This window comes from Crocodylus porosus, unplaced genomic scaffold, assembly GCF_001723895.1.
Source record: "Crocodylus porosus isolate Cpor-Errol unplaced genomic scaffold, CroPor_comp1, whole genome shotgun sequence".
NCBI classification, from domain to species: Eukaryota; Metazoa; Chordata; order Crocodylia; family Crocodylidae; genus Crocodylus; species Crocodylus porosus.
The window spans coordinates 12621161-12645723 of NW_017728911.1; the positions used below are offsets into that span (position 1 = coordinate 12621161).

General features: G+C 43.0%; 1 protein-coding gene across 1 annotated transcript in view; it reads right to left on the reverse strand.

Annotated features, from left to right (window-relative positions):
* Window positions 1–24557, reverse strand: part of FAM189A1 (family with sequence similarity 189 member A1) — a 431966-nt gene extending 407409 nt beyond the window's left edge. The window contains exon 1 of the mRNA XM_019533445.1: window positions 24376–24557. Within this exon, the coding sequence (XP_019388990.1) occupies window positions 24376–24501 (126 nt within the window). The 5' untranslated portion in view covers window positions 24502–24557. The remainder of the gene's footprint in view (window positions 1–24375) is intronic.
* Between the last annotated feature and the right edge of the window lie 6 nt (window positions 24558–24563).

Below are 24563 nucleotides of genomic sequence, written 5' to 3' on the forward strand. Positions count from 1 at the left end.
TCCTTACAATTTTATTTCTTAGAATAGCCTTACAAGGTAAATATCTACTTTATCACATTAGAAAAGATAAACTCCCTGAGCAGCACATTTTATAGCAGTCTAATTGGGAAAAGAGTATGCATAGTAAAAGCATTCTTGAATCTTTGTTTCTATTACAAGAAATGTAAGTTTCCATCATTTTTATAGAAACCAGCTAAAAATTATTCTCCTTACTTGACCAAAAGCCTCTTACTTCTAAAAGCATTTTCTGATTAATGTAACCATTATGCACTACTGCTATTCTACTTCTTGTTTGTTGGGCATCTGGCAGAAATAAAATTATTATGATTGTTGATTGTTCTATTTTCAGAAAGCAGAATACTTCACAAAGCACCATATTTTTACATATGCTATTTTATATCCTCTTCACCTTTGATGTTTGCTATGTGACACACTGTCAGTCAGAACTTGCACTGACTTAAGGTGAAATTACACATTACAGTTAGATCATGTTAAGAGCACTTAAAACTTGAATGATCCATCACACATTAAAAATGACTAACAAGTGCTGAGTGTCCTTTAGGCATCTTTAAGTTACGCCACTTCAGGCAAGGATCATCTTTGAGCTGTGCTACCTAGATTGAGTTAAATTTACTTTTGGGCATTCACCTGAGGTAAAACCACCAATTTGCAGTCCTCCAGTATCCCAAATCACTGCCCCCAGATAGACTAGCTATCATCTAGGAGCCGCCAAGCACCCACAGGGCCTGGTGGGGGCTGGATCCAGGTGTGCAGGGAAGGCACAGGCTACAGGGTACCCAGAAGCAGGCAGGGAGGGAAACCACCTCCCTGCTGCTGCCACTGCCACTGCTCTCTGGCCGATTGGGTTGGTACAGCAGCAATCTGAGGGTGAAAGGGAGGAATATGGGAGTGATAGGGGGCAGTGGACTGATCCAAGTGGCACAGGAGGGCAGGGCTTGCCCCCTCTCTTCCCCAACCTATACTGTGACTAGAGAGCTGGTGAGCAGGGCAGGCATGGAAGAGAATTGAAGCCCTTAGCTACAACCTTGCTCATCAGCTTCCTTTTGGCAGGTCTGAGTAACATACATTAGAGATGGTATTAACCCTGAATGTGTAACTAACCATTAACACAGTGGTCTCCAACCTTTTTAAGTAGATCACCTTTGGCATTTAAAAGCTACCCAAAATCTACCATGCGCCGCCACCACCCCTCCCCTCCCCAACCCAGCAGGCAAGTCTGTGGGGAGGGAAGGGGAGGCAGATCAAAGCAGAGGGAGAAAAAATTATCTGGCGGCATGCATCCCCAGCAGGTAAGTCGCACCCAGCCAGGGCCCCACTCAACTTACCCCTGCTCCTGCTACTGCAGCACTGTCCCTCACCGCGGAGGCCTCAATCTAGCCCCTGCCCTTTCCCTCCCCTACAGACTGACCTGCTGGGCTGGGACGCGCGCATGCATGCACACGGGCACTTAGTCCGAGGCTGGGATGGGGGGGGCTGACTCCAAGATCTACTACGAGAGACTCTGAGATCTATCAGTGGATTGAGATTTACTGGTTGGTGACCACTGCATTAACACTAGTTAACCTTAACACAGACTAACATTCCTTAGAATGAACATTTGTTAACTCTAGTGTGTAAATCTCACCCTTATTACACTTTGCTTCTAATAAAACTATAATGAAAAAAGCAAGTCATGGCAAGTTCTAAAATACTATCTCCTGCCATGCTTGGCTATATGAAGAAAACAGGGACATGGTAAAACATTTACCTTTGAAACAGCTAGTACTTCTAGTACAGCTAATAACATTTGTATAGTAGATTCTAGCTTTGGAAAAAAAGAGTCTGGTGACCAACAAATCTCTTTCACTACCAAGGAAGCTGTAGGTATTCCAAAACCCCTAGCATTAGGCCTTTTTGCTTACAGGCTGACTTTGGTAGCCAGTTCATTAAGATGGACCATGCATAGGTTCTGTGAAATATTCCAGAAGGAAAGGTTCTGCTTTATTATTATTTAATCTATCCATATAATTTACTCATCTGAAATTTTTTCAATCAATTTATGAATCGCACTTAAAAATTAATGAGCATAAAATTCATCAAAGGTATAATAATACATGCAATTTTTCTGTAAGTCAGGGAGACTTGCTGGTCCTCAACATCTCCTCCCAAAGTCAAAATCCACTCCAAAACAGTTAGCTTAGGCTGCAAATAAATGTTATATTTATTCCAAGATAAACCCACTTTATTCCAAGGCAAGAGTTCAACCATACAAACATCTGGGTCCATTGTCCTAGACAAATCCTTAAAAAAAATTTCCCAGATAAGAGGTAGTAACAGTTTATCCCACAATATTGCAAAGTACATCTGTACAATTATCCCAGGATTGCATTATTGAATCAACTAAAAGCAGCACTGCATTCAGCTGCTCACTAAACCCCAACTAGAAGGGTGATGATGGATGTACAAGCCAATCCCAACACATTTTTTGTCCTGTGACCAACACAGGGACAAATGCAATGTCTGTTCCTAGCCTTAGACTTCTACCAAATATTTGTAAGGAATGCTGTAGATCACCCTTCTTTGAAGAACATCACATTTAAGAGTAATGTAACCAATTCAATGTTGAGCTATCCAAAGCTACAAATCCTATTTTCTACATATAATCTTGTTACCACCAAAAGTAATGACAAAATGGTCAAAATCAATGTAAGCCAAAGCAGGCATCTCGTTGCTATGTTAATTTTGTTCCCCATTACTTTTTAAAACCTAGTAGAGATAATAGAACAGCTTAAATTCTTAGGTTTCAAAGGTTATTCGCTAAAATTTAAAAAGTGATAGCAGGGTATAGCATGCACCTTGTGTATGCATATGGTTACTATACTGAAGTATGGTGCACTACAGTTGAGCACATCAAAGTTAAGATAGGTCAAAGAGCTAAACTTTAACTTCTGGCAATTTAGCTCAAATTCTAGTTCAAGTTTCTAAATAAAAGGGATTTTTATCTCAACATGCGGTAATTATTATTGTACATCATAAAGCCAGGTAGTTCGACAGTTTCACTAATGGGTGGTAGATTGCTAGAAAAACTGTTTTGACAAATTTAATAGACATGAGGTTCTCAAACTGCTTAGGTTCAAGGCATCCTGTATTAAGACTCATTCCACCCCCACTAGACTCTAAGCATCCCTCAGAAAATTCCAGGTCTAACCTTCCATTTGTTTTTTAACTACAGAAAAATAAAAGAAATTTTTCCATTGCAAAGAACTCCAGAAGACCACAACAGGTCAGAATGTTTTTGACATTATGGATTCCTATGCAAAAATCTCTGGGTTTATTTTATGAATTGCCAGGTTAGCCCACAACCACCATCAAATGAAAAATGGCCTTAAACAGCTGTGACGTCGGTAACAGACAAGTTGAAGGACACCTACAGTTTCCTAGGAGTGGATTCCACTTTCCTGAGTATATACATACTACTTCTGTGTTAGCTTCAATGTCAAAACAACATTGTTTCCTATTGTTCCCTTTTATTTTCCTTCCAATTACTTTGCATCTATTCATCTGTCCCACAGGGCCAATGAAGATTATGAGTGAATGCCTTAGGCAATGCTAATCTGCCACTAGCAGGTATTATCCTTGGGGAATTCTTTTTTTCCTGGTAACTGGTTTGATATTTATGTTTTCAGCTGCTTTATTCATCATAAAGTAGGTTAGGGGAGGTGAGCATAAGGTCCTTAATGGACAATAAACTACCACCTTTTATGCCATCTTCAGTAAATCATCTGTATATCACTACATTGTTTATACTTGTCACGGAGTGAGGCCTAGGAGTGGCCGTGATCCCTCTAGCGCCCCCTACCGTGTCAGGTAGGCTATCCAGCACCCTCTTTTCTCACCCGCCACATCTTGTTGGTATATGGTTCTAAAAAGGGAGGCTGCCTCTTGTCACCCTGGACACCGTGCTATGCTTACACTGTCCCCCATTCCGTATGGAGTGACCTGGTGCACCCCAGCCTTATGGGCTATGCGTGCCTCCTACCTCCCCTTTAGCACACCCCAAGCCTCGCAGCTCTTCCGGACGTTATCAGGTCCTTTTCTTTTCTGAGCCCTGCCCGGTGCCCCTGGGCTTGTCACACAACTGGCGCCCCTTCTCTGGCACCCCTGGGCTTGTCACGCAACCAGCGCCCCTTCTCTGGCACCCCTGGGCTTGTCACACAACCGGCGCCCCTCTATCCGTTAGCCCTCTCAGGCTTACTGACAGTACTCTTCCCAGCTGGGCTCAGGCGGCCTGAGCCTTACCTGGACCCTTTGACCCTTCGGAGTCCCCACCACTGTGGAGCCCCTCTGGGACCCTTTCCAGTCTGCACCCCTACTGGGGTTTCTATCAATTCCCAGTTGGGCTCAGGCGGCGCTCCTAAATGAGGTCCCCTCCATCCCCTTATAGCCTCACCCAGTCCTCCAGTGTAACAGTAATGAAACAGAACCATAAGCCAAATGGCTGTAACACAACAACAAGCCTCCTGGCTATAACATGGGATCCAAGCTCACTTGGCTCTCTAGCAATGGCCTCCCAGTCAGGGTTCTCTCCACCCTTACCATGGTGCAGCCCCTTGTGTGCTCAGGCCACACCGCTCGTCTCTGCTCTGCTCTGCTCTGCTCTCCCGTAGAGCTCCTGCACCTCAGGCTGCCAGATGGGAACTGCTAACTAGGCTCCAGCCTGGGCCATTTATAAAGGCCCGGCCCTGCCCCCTTCTGGTCACCTGACCAGCACAGTTGCCCCAGCAACCATCACCTGAGCTGCCCTTGTGATGGGCAGCTGCCCTTATTCCTTCCTAGGAACAGGGCACCTGCGTGACCCTGTGACAATACTCCTATTATATCTTTCATAATAAAGGCTCTTTTCACTCAAAAAACAAATAGTAACTGCCAAATGCCCTCAGTGCTAGAAGGCTCAGATATTTTTTAAAAAAAAGGAGAGCTGTTTTTATCTCAACAAACAAAATCAAAGTAATTACTGAAAATACTTGAGAAAACCAAGAAGATATTTAGTAAATACATTTGTTTTAATTGAATTTTAGAAACACACACCCAAGCTTTAAAATACCATTGTCAGCTACAGTAAACAGTACAGGTTTTGCAATTATAGCTCACAACTCCAGTGTGATTATATAGTTTGACGCAGAAAATTCAACTCAGCATTTTGGCATGAGAAAGACTGGGAACTTAATGGCTGTTTTACAAAATTCTATTGGTCTCCATTACTCCCAGTTACAGAGAATTCACAAAGGGAATGTCTACATCCTATCCCTGCCACTGCCAGGGACACCTATTCTTGTGTACACCTCACTCCCTTTCATATACACCAATCCCTAAATTGTAATGATAAGAACCCTCCAATGGCATCCCCCACAGCTGCTATCAGGCACCTGGCTACTGATGTCTCAAGAATGCCTGCAGAGGGATGCCCCATAAGAATACTTCCCTGCCACACTTCCAGATTTGGCACATGCCAGGAGGAATGAGTAAGTAGGGTGAGCTCAAGAGCAGCGGGGATGTAATGTAGACATCCCCAGTGAAGACTTTGAGATGATAAATCTTCATGCAGAATACTCTGAGGAAGTTCCATCCACTGCAGTGCTGTGTACAGTACTTCTTCAGTTACTCAAACCCCTTTGGAAAGCCTCTGCTGAAAAGCCTTTTGAATAGCTAAATGTGTTGGGGTAAGTGAAACAGTGTAGAGATGCCATGCCATATTATATAAAGGACTTGCACACCAGCAAGGCAAAAGGCATGATTTAGACTTTACATTATTAAAAACTGAACTAAAGCAACTCCTATGTTCCAATATTTTATTTTCATACAATTGCCCAAAATATTTCTCTACTATAAAATTAGAATGAAATAAAATGAATCAATTTAACTTCACTATAATCACACATTAAAGTAACCTAAGTACAGCAAGAGAACTACTTCTAATCTATTATTGTTAAATTTCCATTTGATTTTTCCCTGGCTGTTTCTGAAAATGCTAAAATTATAGGCACATCTAATGAATTTTTCACCTGTTAACAAACAGGTATCTAAAGAATAAACACCTTCTGAATTTTCACAGAAATAAACACGAAAGCAAGGCTCTTCTCTGAAAAAGATAATGTAGAAGTGATATACAGGGCCGGTGTAACCAGCCAGACAGCACAAGCAGCCACCTAAGGCAGCAAATTGAAGGAGGCAGCAAAAAGGGTGTGCACACACCTCTGACATGTTCACTGGGGGCTGCCTTGAGAGTTTGGGCATTTACAGGACCAGGCAGGGCAGCCCTGGTACTGCTAAGCTGCTGCTCCAGGGCTCTGTCTGGTGCCTGCCCTTGCCATGTCCTAGGTGTGTTACAAGAAAGGGCAGCAAAATTTCATTTGCCTAGAGTGGAAAAAAAATTGTTGTGCCACTACTGAGAAGGGTTTGTGCTTACTGTTATGCAGTGGCCTCATACGAATTATGACCAGGATAAAAACAGCCATTCCCATCATTGCCAGCTCTGCAGTATTCCTAAGATCTTACAGGGAGGCAGGTACTTCCCTCCCTTGCATGAACAGCAGCATCTCATGTCAGAGGCAAATTATGCCCTCTTCTACACCGGTGCAAATTCATTCAGTTGTCTAGGTAAAAGTGAGTACGTTCTTTGTTATGCAGAACATTCTTTACTAACGATGCCACCTAAAAAAGCCTTCATTCTGAGGCTCTACTTAAATTACCAAAATTGATCAAGCTATTTATTCATATACCAAGCAAACTGCAGATGGCAATATGCATTTCTGACACCGTCTCCATAATTATTTTATTAAAATCAGAATCTATTATAAAACAGAAATAACTTTTAAAATTCTATGCAGCCACCTCCTTTCTAAAGAAAAAACCCAGAAATTGCCTAGTTTAGCACCATAACCAAATGCAAAAATGCTCATTTTTCTGAGTGTACAACAGAAAAGAATTAGAAAGTTGAAGTAACCAAGTCCATATTGTCACACAGTCATTTGAGAATGGACCACATTCAGCATATCTTATCTGAAGATAAGGCCATCAGAACAGTCTTACAGTAGCAATCTGTTGATGACAATAAACTTATATGAAGTTCTGCACTTGTAAAAATGCGACGGGGGGAGGCAAATAGAGGAAACACTTAAGTACTGTATATTTATGGATGCAAATGTAATTCAGATCCATGAAGAATAAGAATCCTGTTCTTCAAATTTTTATTGGAATCACTCTATATACTTCAGGGGAATCTACAGACTGAAATAGAATTATGCTGCATTTGCACTAATTTAACTTAAAGGCAGAAGGTTTCTGTACTGGAGAGAAACACAGAATGCAACATGCTATAACTTATCAAATGAAAGTTGAAATTTTGAAGACCTTGTAAATTTGTTCAAATGCATATTTTTTTTAATTATTTATGCAAAGTATGAGCACTGTGTCATGAGGGCATTAAATGTGTTATTATAGTTAAAGTTCTATCAATATTCCTATTAAAAATTTGCCCTACTCACATTTGACCTTCCTTATTCAATAATTCACAAGAAGGAAGGCAGTGCAATTTAAGATAAAAGTTTACTCTTTTTAAGTCTGAACTGTTATATACCAAAAATAAGCTGGCAATTAATTACAATTAAAGAGATGATCACTGAGAGTCCCATAGTTAATACCCATTTCACAAGTATTTAACAACTGCAGAATTGTTTTTTATATAAAGATTCATAATTTTAAAAATAAAACTAAAAGGCAATAAATATTAACTCTGTAGTTTAGAAAACAAGATAAAATAGATATCATAAAACCACATGATGTATTTAATATGTTTAACTTATTAATATCAATTATGTGGATACATACAAACATCAGTGGAATTCTAAGAGACAAAAGATTGTAGAGATGATTGGTCAGTGAAAAGGCTGAAAAAACTCCTTTACGTCAAATGTATTTTACAGTGACAATAACACAATTTCCAGTGCAACTTTTGCAATAACTGTGTGTACTATTAGTGACCAAGACCATTAACAAACCTACAAATGTGTTAGTAAAGGTCCCTTAGATAAAGTATTCATAACAGCTCACCCAGGGTGAACTATTTTTCCCCATGAAAATCACGTAAGGTCATTTATCTAAACCAGTGATCAAAAATGTTTTTCTGGCACTGGGCCAGAATGACCCAGGTAGGGTCCAAGGTAGGCTAGTTTGAGGATCTGGCTGCTGCCACTGCTTCTCCCCACTGCCCAGCTGCAGCTCAGCATAGACAAAGCTTTTCACCACCCACCTACAGTGTGACATGAGCAGAGTACCATCCCCTTACCCCGATCCCCTTCAGCTTTGGGCCACATCCAGACCACTGGCTAGTAGTTGCCAACCCTGATTTAAACCAGAGTGAGTGTTCAGACTAGCCAAACAGACTATTCAATTGGATTGCAATGGGTTAGACCAAAGGAACAAACCTGAAATCAGAGATTACAGACCCCCAGCTGCACCAAATGCAACAAACAAGGGTTACTCTGGAATTATGGCCAGTATTTCACTTGTACCGAAAACCTGCACTTTAATATTTGGTGATCCAGGACAGGAGGAAAGAGGAAGGGCAGATTTCTTTTTCTAATCCACACCTTATCTACACCCAAAAATTGTACTACTTGAAGTATATTGGTATAAATAAAGCAGTACAAACCCCCTTCTGTGGGTGAAGTTTTACTGGTTTAACAGGTCTTTATGCCAGTGTAACCATTCCCATATGAGAGGAGAAATGATATATTCTAGTACACTGTTTTGATTATAAATCCATACACTAAAATAAATGCACTAAAAATAGTTATAGATTTTGAACTAGTTTATTCCCACTATACTTTCTTGACTAAAAAAGATATAGGGTAAAGCAGCAAAACAAACCATGGAGGAACAGACAATTCAACAAAATAATTTATAGCTCATTCCTTCAATAAAGAATAGTCTATGACTGAAATGGAACTTGAAAATGTTGTTGGAGCTGTTAATGATCCAGGAAGTGTATAATAGGCAAACGGTTTTTGTGAGATCTTTTACTAAACCAACCATGGAGTTGAGAGAGAAGCTTAACAAGCTTTTGGGCATAGGAAGGGCAGTGTATGCCCAAAAGCCTGTCACGCTTTTCCCCCAAATAAACAATTAGTACAATACAGATATTACAAAAACCCTTTGCATAAAATAGTACTATGATTAGTGCTAATGACTCTATAATTGACCTTGATAAAAGCCAGTATGAACTAAACAAATCTTCCCTTTCCCAAGTGTTTCAATGTGTTTCATATAGCTACTTGCTGATTTGAGACCTGGAGCATTTTTACTGCAACAATGGCAAGTATTCAACTACAAATGCAGTAAGGAAAAGGGTAACTGGAATTCAGGCAAAATATTTCACTCCTAGTTAAAATATCTAAGCCTCAACCCAGCCTTCCACTAGACATCAATATCAATATAGTTTATTGTTTTATTTTTGATACAGCTACTTATGTTTTAAAATAGACACATCATTATCTGGCTGCCTATAAAAACAAAACTTAAGCAGTGAGATCATTTAAAATATTGCATGGGTGCCAGGTTGAGCAAAGTCTTGAATGCTGTTTCTTCTCCTATATATGGGACCACCCCCCCTCAACCACCACAATGCGCACTGCTTGTCTTGCCATGGTCTTGAGAAAGTTTCATGCATTTTTTTATAGCAGGTTTTTAAAATTAACCTACACCAGTTCAGCCTTTAGGAGGTACACAGGAACAGTAATGCTAGATCCTTCTCCTGCAGCATACCATACTAGCTCCCATGAATCTTCTGTTCTTCAGCACATTGATGAAAGAAAAAAATCACAAAAATTAAACTTGGATTTTTGCTTCCCTAGAAAGAATACAACAAAGTTATCATATTTAACAGACTGTAAAAGGGCACAATAACTATTACTGTTATGAGTTTTAAATATGTTACTGTTTGTAATAGTGCCTTAGAAATATTAAAACAACATTTCTAATACTGCCAAAACTGGCAGCACAGCTAGTAGTCCTGAAAGGATTTGGTTTACACCAGAGCTAGGAACAGACATTCAAGAAGCCTGAGTCTGAACTGATTCAATCTTTGCAGGTTAGTCCAACCTGCCTAGGCTGAATCAGTTTATAACTTCACAGACATCCCCTCTGGACTGAAAAAATGCAGTGACTCAGGCTACCAGCCAGGGGGCGCTAGAGTAGCCCTCCCTTCCACAGTGCTGAGCTAAGGGGAGGGGGAGGGATGTGGCCAGGCCTGGGCAGGATACTCTTATTAGGGTGGGGTTCCTTCCTCTCCTCCTCGCTGGTCAGCAAGAAACTCAGCAGGCTTTTACACAGCATTTAGTTACACAGTAGGGAGGATTTATCAGCCCATCTGCAAAACAAAAGGATCTCTCAGTAGTTCAAGCTCTTCTTAAACAACTTGTTCCAAAGAAGGAAGGGAGGGACATTACCAGCTACCTGTTGATGAACTCCAAAAATCCATAAGTGGCACTGTGCTGTCTGCTTTTGTCCCGTCTCCCACAACACAGACTATAGCCAGCATGAGGTCTGCTAGCTAATGCTGAGAGGTGTCTGTGTAAGGCGGCCGGGGGGGGAGGCATGGCAGAAGCAGGAGGAAGATGCCCTGTACATGCAGTCTCTGCCAGAACTCCAGCCAAGGAACAGAGGGGAAGGGCCAGCCCAGAAAGCATGTCAGGATGCTGAGGGACTCTGATTTAACTTAAACCAGGAAGGGGCCTAGGACAGACATTGCATAAACCGGTTTGACCCAAATCAGTTACATTCTGATACTATACACAACCAGGTTTATCTCAAATCTGTTTCTGCCATTTTCAAACCTGTTTATGTGCATTGAACAGCTGTTCTATTACAGTTTTACACCAGTTTCTGATCACTTAAACCAATTTTGTGTGTAATATCTGTCCCTAGCCCAGGAGTGCTCAGCCCCTGGCCTGCAGGCCAGAACCCCACAGGTCTGAAAATTTGATAGTGGGGGAGCAGTGGTAGCATTAATTAGCACTCACCTTCTACCAAAATTCTGGACCTGCAGGGAGCCCTGCATGCCAAATAACATGGTCCTGAATGCTAGGCTAGGCTGGCACAGGGCCCAAACCAGCCAGCATGGGGCTAAATTGGAATTGGAATTTGCAGGACCAAATCTAGGACCCACTAGCATGGGGCCCAATCCAGGTGCATGGAGCTGGATCCAGGCACTGGATCTAGCCTGTGGACCAACCCTGTGCCACTCATCAAGCCCTCAGGGCCAAAAAGTAGGGTACCACTGGTCTACGCAGCTTACATGGCACATACAGCACTAAAGGGCTCCTGCATGCTCCACACATCCAAATCTTCACCTGAGAGTCTTGCCTCCCTCTGCCACTGATGGACTAGACACCTCCCTGGGAATGTCACTTAACCCACCCTCGAGGTCACTAGCTCCCTCAGGGACTGGTGTGCAATCGCCCTCCACAGGGGCCTCTCCCACTGCAGCCAATGGTGTGGCTATCTCTTGGGGAGTTTCTAACCTTCCCCCTCTAGCCTTTCTGCTCTGTTGATGAGTCACCGCATTAATACGATAGGGCTCTAGCTCTAGGACTTGGTCCACCTCCCGGCACAGGAGTTCTAGATCAGCAATATCCCATCCCACCAGGATAGGGACCGGAGTCCCGTCCAGCACACCCAGTTTTATGCACATCGCACAGCCTCTCCACTCAATGGGCTGATGAGTTATCTGTACCTCAAATGGCAGGGACCCCACCCCTTGAATGGTAAGAGTCGTCCCTGGGATTATATCTGCAGGTGAAACGAGGTTGGCATTGATTAATGTCACACTGGACCCTGTGTCCAGTTCCCCAATAAAGGTTCTCCCATTTACCGTTATCTTGGTCCGGTGGGAGCCCATCACCTCCTCCGGGTTTGTGATCCCGTAGCAACAGGCACGCCCCTCAGAGGGGCTTGGGTCTTTCCCCTCACTGCTTACAGCTGTTGCATGTCTGACGGGCTTGGGTTTGTTGCTTAGCTTTGGGCAGTTGGGCTTCATGTGGCCCACCTCCCCGCAGTTATAGCACCCCCTCTTTTCCAAATTGTGTGGTTTGGTCGAATCAGGGGCCTCCTTACTCTCAGTCTGGGACTGCCCTTTTTCCCCTTTTGGACCGGGCCCTCCCTTCCCCACTCTTTGGAACCCTTTCTGTTCCTTCCCAAAGTAGGGAACCACAAGTATATTAACAAGACTGATTGGTTTCAAGTCAAGCCCCCCTCAGAACTAAGATGCACCCCTGCAGCACTGTAAGCAGGCCCAAAAAAATATAAGGTGTAATTCTTGCTCCATATATTTGCAGAGTCCTAATTCTATACTCTTCCCCGCCAGGAACCCCTGTCATGTTATGGCCTCTAGGGAGGTAAAGAATGCACTCCCCCCACCTCTTCTGGCACTTAGTTTTTCTGATGCCACAGAGAGGCATTACATTCATGATGGGGAAAAATCACCGTGCAGTTTGTAGTGGAAGAAGCCTTTTTCCAAGAGCAACTTCCTTGCTCTAGGAGTTTCCTAAAGCCATGTATAGTGACTGTACACTTACACGTAGCATAATAGGGATCACTATGGCACCCAGTATTCTACAGTCCTAGTCATCTCTCCCTTGCCACAGCTCCCCTCCACCATTTGCCACCAACTGCCTGCCCCTAACCCCCCCAGTGACTGTACCCCCTGCCACCTGCCTCCCCACCAGTTGCCGCCATCTGTCTCTCCCATGCTTGCACCCTCTGACACCTGCCTCTCCCCATGCAGGAAGCAAAGGCAGGAGGGAGCAGAGGCTGTGGGGGGCAAAAGCTGCAGCTTCCCCTCCTCCCCACATTTGTACATAAATCTAAGACAAGGGTTTTTTTCTTGCATGTTGACTGGCAGGGGAAAAAGCCTCCCCCTGGATTCAAGTAAGCTGATAAGCATCCTTTGGAAGACATCTGTTAAGGGTGACACACAGGAACATATTCAGCATTCCCACTACCATAAGGTCTTTCTTGACAGATATTTTTCCTAAGTTGTGTCAGCTCAATCAAGTTACCTCTGAGTGATTTAAAAGTTCGTAAATATGCCAACTAACACATTTCAAGCCATGTGAGCTGGTGTGTATTTTAAGAGGGCTTTCTGATCTCCTAACTACATTAAATACACATATATATCCTACCAGCTTATTTACATAAAAGTTTAACTAACTTCACTACAGTATGAGTTTAAAACTGATTTTGTTAAACTAACACAAACTGCAGCGTGAACACCCTTACTTACATTTCAAATGAACTCTTTCTTCTTTTAGCCAAGTAGAATGAAAACAGGGTTAAGTTATGGGCAGGTGAACAATTAAGTACAAACATGTTCTAAGAGACCTTCAGCTACCTCCTATCCTGGAAGTAGAACAGGCATGTTCCTGTGGTACTCAGCAACATTGGGCTGTATCCTCCCAACATATGCAACAAGGAAACATGTAAGATACAGTGTGTATTAGTACAGATGGATGTCTCTGGATAAATAAACCTAGAACTCCCTGAGCCTCATCTCTTGAGGTTGGAGTCAATGTTAACTCTGTGACATGGACATGTCTATGCGGCAAGGAGACACCTGAACAGAGAAGTAGGACCCAGATGATTGATAATCAGTTCACAGAAAGGAAGCAACAGGTGCTCATAAGTACGTATCATGATCTGCAGAACATTTTGAAGATCAACCTGGTGCATGTATGCCTATGGTGGGTTCCATAGACATACCATTGAAAAAGGTATTTACAAACAAAATGTATATTTAGATCCTAGAAATGTGACAGACATGAACATGGGAAACAACTTTCACAGGAATGGTTCACATATTTGGCAAATTCAGTTAAAAAAAGAAAAAAAAGGTCAATTAGAAAAAATTCAAACAAAAAAGTACTCAACAACAACAATTAACTGAATTTCTTTGTTCCACTACAACCTATATACTTGCAAGAACCAGCTCTCTGCAGTGTCAGCTTTCCTCCAGATAGCTAAATGCAGTTCTACCCCATTCTTCTAGGCTATTAATACCATCACCCCTAGTGACTCCCTCGCTTCAACTGACTGCCCAAGCAATAAGAATAAAGCCAAATGGGAAAGGGCAATGAAGGAAGGAAATATTCTGCTGCTATAATGGAGAGGAAGAGTACAACTTGTAATTATCTGCAAACCCTTTAGACCAGCAGTTCTCAAACTGTGATCCGTGAGCTCCATTCAGGTGGTCTGAAGAAAGGTTGCGGAACAATCAAGAATGTCTGTACTCATAAGGTAAGACTACTGATATTAAAATAAGAGTTGTGTGCTTTGATTTGTAGAACAAAAAAAAAGTTTAAGTGGTCCACCAGGACCCTCACCAATTTTCAAGTGGTCTGCAGAAAAAAAAGTTTGAGAAGCTTTGCTTTAGACTATATTTCTTATAATCCCCCATTCACTTGTACTATGACTACTTGCGTGAATATGCTAACCAATTTAGTATGAGGGACAAATAGAAGCTCTTTAAAGTTAACTACATGGAGGAACTTCCTCTCCAGTAATCCATCCACTTCTGGATTTAACTATGTTTTACAAAAATACTGAAGAATATGCAGAGTACTCCTGAAATCAGCTCCATACATTTCTTAATATTTTTCTAAAAGGAGACAAACATGTTTTTTTTTCCATTTATTTTACATCTTGCCCAACACTGCATAAGGGAGGGATGTTTTTGTATAATCCATGCCTGCTGTCTCCCTTACAACATTTATTACTCATTGCCCATTTGAATGGTATAGCAGTAGCACAGGTTCTTTCAATAAGTGATAAATCTTCACGATTCTTACTGTCTGGATTATATTTAAGTTAGTATACTTTATCTGCTTTAAAAAAAAAAGAAGTGAGATATGGACAAAGACATTCTAAGAGAAGTAAGATAATTGGGCACTTTTACACATGAACTGGAGGTGAGGGGGTAGCGCTTTAATTAGAGAGGCTCCAAGAGCCGCTCTAACTAACGCACCACAGCATCTCATGCATCTGTGCCCCCATACTTAAAAATGGCAGCAGACACATTTGAACTAAATCTCATTCAATGAGCTTTAGTTGAAGTGCATCCCCACTGCCATTTTTCAGCATGGGGATGCTGATACACAAGATGCAGGAAGCTGCTGCTGGACCATGGTAATTACCATGCTCCAGCAGACTATTAATCCCCATTGTGTACAAGCACCTGATATGTTTTGGATAAATTATGGAGATGTTCTATAAAAAAAACAACCCTCCTCCGTGTGTCTGTGTCTGTGTGTGTGTGTACGTATACACACACACACACGCAAAAAAATTATTATGACCTTCAATTTGAGCATTTTTTATTAGAATTACTAAAGCTATAAATATAACTTGAGAGGCCTAGACAAGAAAAAATAAAGACTATATCAAAAGAAATCTGAAAAAACTGATCTGGTAAGTTCCTTAATGCTTTATCGTCTGAGAGATGAGACCAACCTAGTTGACAGATAATTTTCTAAGAATGTTGGGATCAAGGAAAAAAATAATATGAATTGTATCTTTTCAATTGTTTATTTCTATCTAAACAATTTCAAGAAATGAATAGTGAGAGCAGACTGCACTTTGTCAGGCCCATTAATGTTTTTATCATGGTTAAAACATGCTTAGGAACCAGAGGTTAAATAAATTATTAAAATAATGTAACCCAATATACATTAGAAACCTTCTGGGACAGATATATGAGCCAGATTCACTCGTTCTCTCTGGTAAGATAAAGTGGCTATAAACTTTAAGGAGCTATTGCATCTACTGTGTTGTCAGAACAGTTCAAAGCAGCAACCAAATTGGGTTTGTTGGCCAGTTACAAAGCACCATATGCATCAGTCATGCCAAATAAATAAAATTATCATCAAACCACGTTAGACAAACTGGGAGTGGATAATGGGTACCCGAGGCCTTCTAAAGTCTCTCATGGATGTCAATATATATTTTTACATGTTTATCTTTCAGTAGTTTGCTGGAGTAGCCAGTTTTGAGACATTCCACCTTGATCATCACGGAGCTAGTGCCAAGTTCTTCATGTTATTAGATGGATAAAGAGATCCTTATGTTCCTATGATTTATGTGAAAAAGTATTCACTTTTACCCTGCTGAGAGAATTAATGAGGTTCAACCTTACAGAGCTTTCCTGACACAATAAATAAATACAGAGATACAGACAATCATTTGTAATATGCACTTTTGCAAAGCTAAAGACCCAAAGCTCCTCTAAAAGATCTGGCACAAAAATAGGAGAGAGACTATTGCTATACTGCTAAAACAAAAATACTAGAGGTGCACCAATACATCAGTCCAATATCGGATTGGTACCCATATGAAGAAAATTGTCTATATCAGATATCGGCCTTAAGGGGCCGATAATTTTGCCAATCAATACCCGTGCTGCGTGCAGGTGCAGTGCAGCACGGAACAGAGTCGGCAGTGCGGAGAGCTGCCTCCAGCTGTTAAGTCAGAAGGGGACGGGGGGAAGGAAGGGGCATGGGGGGGGAGATCAATGCCCCCTGCAGTGAGAGAGGGGGTGGGAGCAGGGGCAGGGGCAGGTGCTGCCCAGCTAGGGCAGGGGTGCAAAACAGAGGCTCGTGGAGTGGGGGCAGCTCCTGTCACTGTTTGCAGCCCAGGAAGGCAGGGAGGGTGGGGGGCCCAGATCTGTGTGGCGCAGCGTGGGCTGCAGCTGCAGGGTAGAGCCGGAGCCAATGCTCCGTGGGGCTTTTCTTGCTGGGGGCTGGGCTCAGAGCAGGCTCTGGCAGCACTCGGAGGGGCTGCAGCCACCCCAAATTTCACCACAGCTCTGTTCCCAGCCCTGTGCCACTGCTTGGCGCAGCCCTGGCTGAATGCCCTGCCTCTACCCAAGCGCCAGGAAAAGCCAGTGCTGAAGTACATGGCTGGGAGCAGAGCTGCGGCGAAATCTGGAGTGGTTGCAGCCCCTCCCAGCACCTCTGGTGGCTACTCTGAACCCAGCCCCTGTCAAGAAAAGCCCTTCATAGCACCAGCTGCTCTGGCTCTACCCCACAGCGGCAGCCTGCCCTGCACCGCATAGATCCAGGGACACATGCCTCCCAAACCGTGGAGCACAAGCAGCAGAGGGAGCTACCCCCAACCCACAAGCCATGCCTCCATCCCACAAGCCGCGTCCTGTCCCACAAGCCATGCCTCTGACTGGGCAGCGCCTGCCCCTGCCCCCTCCCTCATAGCAGGGGGTATTGATCTGCCCCCCTACACACCCCTTCCCTTCCACCACACCGGACTTACCACCCAATGGCAGCTGTATCAGATCAGTATCAGCTGATAATGCCTCTTTAAATATTGGCTATCAGCCTCCAAAATCTCTCTCGGTGCACCCCTAAAAATTACTTCTGTTAATACTCATCTTACTCTAAGATGAAAGACGTGAAGGTGCAGTTCCCACACTTCTTCATAAAACAGGTTGCAATTCAAACATATTGTTCACAGATTATGAAGATCACACAAGGATTTTCTGATAAAGGATTGAGACTACGTTTCTATACAATCCAGGTAAATCTATGCCCTCAGACCCTCTCACACTATTTATGAAAAATAAAATCATGTTGCCTCTTCTGATCTATTTCATATAACGTAGGAATTAGGTTTGAACTCTGGCCAAAAAATGTCAAAGAAACTCTCATATCTTGTTCCTTACATATACTCTGTTTGATTCAAATGCTTATAGTGATTCTAAAACTTAAGACACCCCAGAACCTTTCCTCTCACTGAATCATAGATAATTTTCTATAGATAGTGTATACCATGTGATCTGCAGGGTTGAGTATTTAACATCTCCACGAGGGGGAGGAAAGGAAGCTCTTTGTGTAGTTGATATCTATGACGGGGGTGTGCAGTGAAATCTCCATAGTTGCAAATTATACCGAATTATTTGGGGTAGTCAAGTCCCATGCTGGCAGAAGGAAGCTGTAGAACAGCATCACCAGGCTAACAGAGTGGGCAAAAAAATGGCAAATTAACTTCAAAGTTGACAAAGTCAAGGTAATGCATCCACAAAAAAAAGCCTCAACTATACTTAAACAATGATGGGTTCTAAAGCAACGGTTAGGACTCAGAAAAGAGATTTTGGAATCACTGTAGACAATTATTTAAAAAGTCAGTTCTATGTGCAGCAATGACCAAAAAAGCCAATAAAATGTTGGGCATCATTAAGAAGAGAATTGAAAACAAAGTAGAGAACATCATCATGCTATTTTACAAATCCATCTCACACCCATATCTTGAATAATGGGTTCTCACATCTCAAAAAGGATGCAACAGAATTAGAAAAGGTACAGAGAAGGTTAACCAAAATGATCAGGAACCTGAAGCATACTACAAAAGACTAAAAAGGCTAGGAATCTCCTGTTTGGAAAGGAGAAGTCTGAGGGGTAAGATGAGACAGGTCTACAAAATCATAAAGGTTATGGACCAAGTGAACAGGGAAGCTATTCACCAAGTCACAGAAAACCATAACTAGGGATACCCACTGAAATTAGTTGGGTGGCAAGTTTAAAACTAACAAGAGAAAGTACTTTTTTATGCAACATGTAGTTAACTTGTGGACTTCATTGCCGCAGGAGGTGATGGAGGCAGGCAGCATAGCCACATTCAGAAAGGAACTAAATAAATTCATGGATGGTAAATTGGGACCTCTGGAATTTGCGCCCAAAGTGCACTGCATGGTGACTCCTTTAATCTTGCAATTTCCTTCAACTCCTCTGGCCACTGACTGGTGGAGGGCCCCACCAGCCCAACCACTCGTCACTTGCTCCTAATGGCCAGGAGGTGAAAACCACAGTGTTAAAATATGCCACAGTTTCTGCCTCCCATTCAGTCAGCAGAAAGCAGTGCGGCCACGAGGGCCCCTCTGCCAACCAACAGTGAGAAACAAAAACCATGGTATATTTAAAACTACAGTTTTTGCCTCCCTGCTGACCAGGAGCAAGTGGCAGGGCCCCTCCACCAATCAGTGGTGGGAGAACACATGGGGGAAACTGCACGATTAGAGTTGTGCCCATGCAGTGCACTTCCACCATAAATTACTGTGCTCCTTAATGATGAATGTAGTAATGGCTGTTGAACAGGATGGTTGGAGACGTTTCCTCTGGCTTCTCTAAACCAACAAACAGTGGATGCCAGGAAGGGTATTGAATAAGGGATAGATGATTCTAGAGATATCCGAGTCAATGCTCTCCCTTAGCATCCACTTCTGGCACTGCTGGAGACAGGCTACTGAGCTACATGGACCATTGGTCTAACTCATTCTGTTCACAGGTAGTTAGCCGGTAGGTCTTGCTTACATAATCAAGATCAAACTAAGGTAATCGCCAGATGTGGAGACAGGAAGTATCATTTCTCCCAGGCCAGGCTAGGAAGGAGCATTAGTTTTTATGTTCATCCAGAACAGAAGGTGCGGCCCTCTTCCTAGAATAAAATATGCTCAGTTGATTCCAATACATTCCCTGCTGTTGCACCACTGCAACAGCCCAAGCATCAGTAAGACTTTTACCTCCCTATTCCTTATCCATGGCACAAATTCCTGGCTTTATTATTATGGTGCTTTGGGGCAGTGTTGTGAGAGAGAATGAAGTGGATGTTCTTGCAGACTGGGACCTTTCACTCTGCAAACACAGGGGACTGGTAGGCCTTGTCCAGTCCCGTGTTCCTCTACCGCAGCAACTGATCTATCAGGCTCCAGTGAAGTGTTCCAAGAGTGAATTTTTTAACCCATCTATAAGATACTAAGTCTTGCTCTCTTCACTTGGATTTGGCTCATTAACCAATCTTCTGACCCCATGGGCTGGACAAGTGACATGGAGTCAGTCCAGATCCCTGCACATCAGCCCAACTATGCATGCCAGGTCATGTTATCTGGCCCACTGGGTTCCCCACAGGTCCAAAAACTTGGCAACAGGAGAGTGGTAATAACACTACCACTACACCCCCACTGCAACATTTCTGGACCAAATCTTACAGAACAATTATTTAAAATGTATATTATTAATACGTATTCCTGAACTACTCATCCCCTGAGGAAACAACTATTCCCTGGCTAATTCCAACAAAGTATTCCTCCACAGCCAGCAAGATGTTTCTCAGAAATACCTGAAAATAAAATGCATGTTAAGTAACTATAACTTTAAGTGAAGAAGCAATACATATATATTTTTTTAAAATCAAAGGTTTGCTTGGGGATACCCCCGTGTAACAGACCCAAGAAACATTTGCCCAGGTATAAGGCATATCCCTTGTTGATCAGTTCCATTAACACTCACACCAATTCAAAAGCAGTCCAAGAAAAACTCTAAAAAGTGTTTGACCACGAGGTAAAGACTGCTAAAAGCTACAGAAGTAATTACCTTACTTCTTGTAGAAAAAAATTGTCTACTGGCAATGAATATTTGTAATTGATCCTGGTTGAAGCTTGAAATGTGAGAGAGAGAAAGAAATAACTCAACTATCATCTTCATTTGGTTGCTTCTTAAAGTATATAATCAAGAGGCAAGCAAATAAGCAAATAACCCATTTGGCAAAAAGGTTTTCCAATTGTGATGCTGCATCCAATTGGTTAAAGATGCTATAAATACTATGAAGTGTTTTAGATAAGGTTGCTACTGTGACTAATTTACAGGCCCAGAGTTCTTTAAAATTAACCAGATTAGAAAAATGCTTGATTATCCAATAACTTTTTAACTTTCAGTCATAAATTTGCCAAAAAAATAATAAACATGAAGTCTCAATTTTAATGGATTTCCAAGCAGCAGCAATACTACAAGCCAGTAATTAGTAAAGTTTCAAAACACAGATCTAACAACAGACAACTGACCTGGCACTCTCCCTGAAGACCTATAGTAATGTCATAATACTCGACTACTATTAAGGCCTGAGGAAGGGTACTGCAATGCCCAGAAGCTTTCCTATGCCTATACCAGCCATACAGTTGGTCCAAGAAAAGAGATATCACTCGCAAGAATTCTTGGCTCTAGTATACTCAGCAGCAGTGATCCCTCACAGTGGAGGATGATCACTACCACAGGTCAAGTAAAAGGTTGGAAAGGAAGAGGCTACAGGTATTTGTGGCTGGATCAAGTAAGGGAAGCCTGCGTGTGACTTGTTTTGTGAGGAGGTCGTTGCGCATCAGCAACCTCCTGGATTTTGGTGGAAGAGAAACCTGTGTCCAGTGCCAAGAAGATCCAAGACAAGTGGGGTTACTCTTTCACTGCAATCTTCATCCGCCTTTACAGCCATTGAGAAGCATGCCTTCTTCATCTGCCTGCTCCACCATTGACGTCTTTACATTATGTTGGACTGCTCTTCATCTGATACCTGACCTTTGACCTTACCACCATGGGTGACCCTACCAGGAGTAAAAGACTCCCAACAGTGTTGCTCTTACAGTCATCTGTACACACAAGCGTCTCTGCCCCATTAAGGTTAGTGAAGAGGCTTCCATGGAGAGGTCAGTATACTATTAACCACACAAGACATAGGCAACATAGTGGGGGGACAAAGGGGCACGTGTTCCCCCTGAGATTGGCCACCACCAAAGCTGCTGCTGGCTTCTGCTGGTGGTTGCCACCCCCCACTCCACCCCACCCCACCCCTTTGCTGCTGACACAGCTGCCAGTGGCTGTGGGTGGTCTCCACTCACCACCCCCCCAATGACAGTGCAGGTGGAGGCTGTGGGTGGTCCCCATTTGCCACCCCACCACCACCACCAAGGGTGGCGGCTGAAGGCAGTCCCTGCTCACCACCAACAGCACGGGTGGCGGCTGAGGATGGTCCCCGCTTGCCGCTCGCCACCATGGTGGCTCCCCAGTCACAGGAGGCACCAGTCATTCATGACATGAGATAACAGTATACTTGTATATTAAGGCACTGTTAGCATCCACAGCAATTTCAGACTAGGGAAAATGTGGAACAAGATGCCTGTCTTAGAAGCATCTGTCAAAGATAAGATGCAGAAGCATTCAAATATTCAAATTTTCTGGTAAGCCAGTACAAGGTACCCATGACTAGGCTACTGCCCGCCCATAGATGCTTTTAGACTGACAAATACTCAAGGCAATTCTTGTGTTTCGTGAAGAATACAAAGGAAGAGATTTTTTTCAAATATATTCTACACTTGAGACTTATTTTGTATTAGCTGTCTAAACTTTGTATTATTTGAAATGGTACCTTAACGCTATACAAAAGACAAGACTCTGTAATTACAAATTACATTATTTGGAAGGTGTTATTTGCTTGAATGCACAACCATCCAGCCTGTGTCTCCTTAGTTTGTCAGGCTAAGTACCCAAACCTGCTACAGCTGTCTTGTCTTAACAGCATATTAGTATGTAAGTAGTCAGATTTCAGATTTGAAATTAATATCGCATCATTATGAATGGTCACACTTCCACTGCTTGCAATATTATAGTTTTAGATTCAGTTGTGAATTCAGCCATGTGCTCATTACAGAACCATAGTGACATTACAAAATGACATATTTTTTTTTAAACTACAGGCTTAGATACTAAACTATGCTAAAAAAAAATTTCAGAAAAGTTTTTAAAGTGCTGTAGAACGCAGAGCTTTTCCTGCCTTGCCAAGGGTCTATTCTAGACTGACTTCAAAAACAAAAACAAACCACATGAGCTAAATAATTTGTGTTGGGTATAAACATGATCAGCAATGATTTTTGAAAATGTGCCCCTCCTATTAGATATTTAGAATGACTGGACCGCAAGTCAACTGAATACCACTTTGTTTTTTGGACAAATAAGGTTAGAGACACTCTGGTAGACTGAAAAGTATTTTTGGGGGGAGATGAGGGGATAGAACACCACTCTTGAAATGCATAATCTTTTAAAACTAAATAAAGGTTCTTGCCAGTACCTTACAGGGGCTGCTTAGTAATCTTAGTGCCCTTCACCGATTCACTGTTCCTACTTTGCTCTTTATTAAAAAGAACTTCCACAGACATGTTTTAATATTAGAAGTGCAGATAATCAGTGCAGATGGAGGCCATCAACCCAGACCCCACCCCAAAAAAGAATCAACTATTTTTTTTAAATCCTAGTATGGTACAACATAAGGAAAAAGAAACATAGTCAGCAGAAATCACGTGTAGACACCTCCTTGCATAAAATATTATGAACTAAATATTTAGGATGAATGAATCACTTTCTTAGATCTTATCTACTTCAGAGATCTGTAGGCTTCTCTTTTGTTAGCATTATGTTTTGGTGAACTTCCCTAAAACGGATACACTCAGCAAAGCAACAGCAATGCAAGGGCAAAAGTAGTTTACATTCCTCAATGGAGCAGTGTAGATGCTTTCTGCAACTGCGAGGGTTTGCGTCTTGAGTGCGTACATTAAAATCTGTTCCTGCTGTTCTAATCTCATTTTATTACCTCCAGCACAACCTGTCTGGTAGTTATGTTTGCAGTCAAGCATAAACCTGTGCCAAGACCTTGAGAAACAGCAGCAAATAAATATGGATCCAGTGAGCTCTGAAGACCAGAGTTCTTTAGGTTAGAAGTCAAATGATCCCAGAGGAGTTGTATACAAACTGAACCTTTTGACAACAGGAATAACAGGGAAGCTGTGCAATATCTAACCAACACTAAACGTTTAGTCAGGGGTTTCAGTTAATTCATCAATCAGTTTCTTGCACGAGGTGTTTAAACAGAACTTGAAGCTTCCCTTTTTTATCTCAATACAAAACCAGACCTTTGGATGGCCCCACAGCACATCATCTCTAACCTGAATCCATGCAACCCAGGAGAAAGGGTGGGGGGGATTGAGAGGATGAAGGAGGAAAGGGAGAAATGCCATTACTGCTGCACTTCAAGACAGAAAACCTGCTGTTTAAAAACAAAACCCCGAGTCCTCTTGTTCCAAAATACAGCAGCAGAGCTTTGGCGAGAGCCTGCTTCCCCCTTGACAAGAAGTTCTTCTCAGACTCCCCCGCCCTCCCGGCCCCTTCCAGCAGGTCTGAACAGCGAGACGCACAGCAGCTGGGGGCAGTGCAGACTTGTGCCAGCCCTGGCACTGAGGGTCATCGCCTCCCCAGAGGGGGTTGGGGAAGCAGCTGCCCCAGGGGCACCCTAAAGGCTGGGGGCGGCTCCGCAGAGGAGCCAGCCCGGGGACGGAGGCAAGCGCCTCCTGCCGCACCGCACGGGGGTGCGCAGCCCGTGCCTGCTCCTTCGCCCGAGGGCGCTCCGCTCCTGCCAAGGGCCCGCCGGGCACCCTCCCTCACTCACCGAGAAGCCGGCCCAGAACGGGCAGGAGTGGCGGACGCGGGCCGAGGTGGTGAGCGCCAGGGCGGCGAAGCTGACGGCCACGATGAGGCAGCCGAGCACCATCTGCGAGATGCCGAGCGAGAGCATGATGCGGGAGCGGGTGCGGTACTCGCGCAGGCGGGACAGGCTGCGGGACAGGGCGGCGGGGC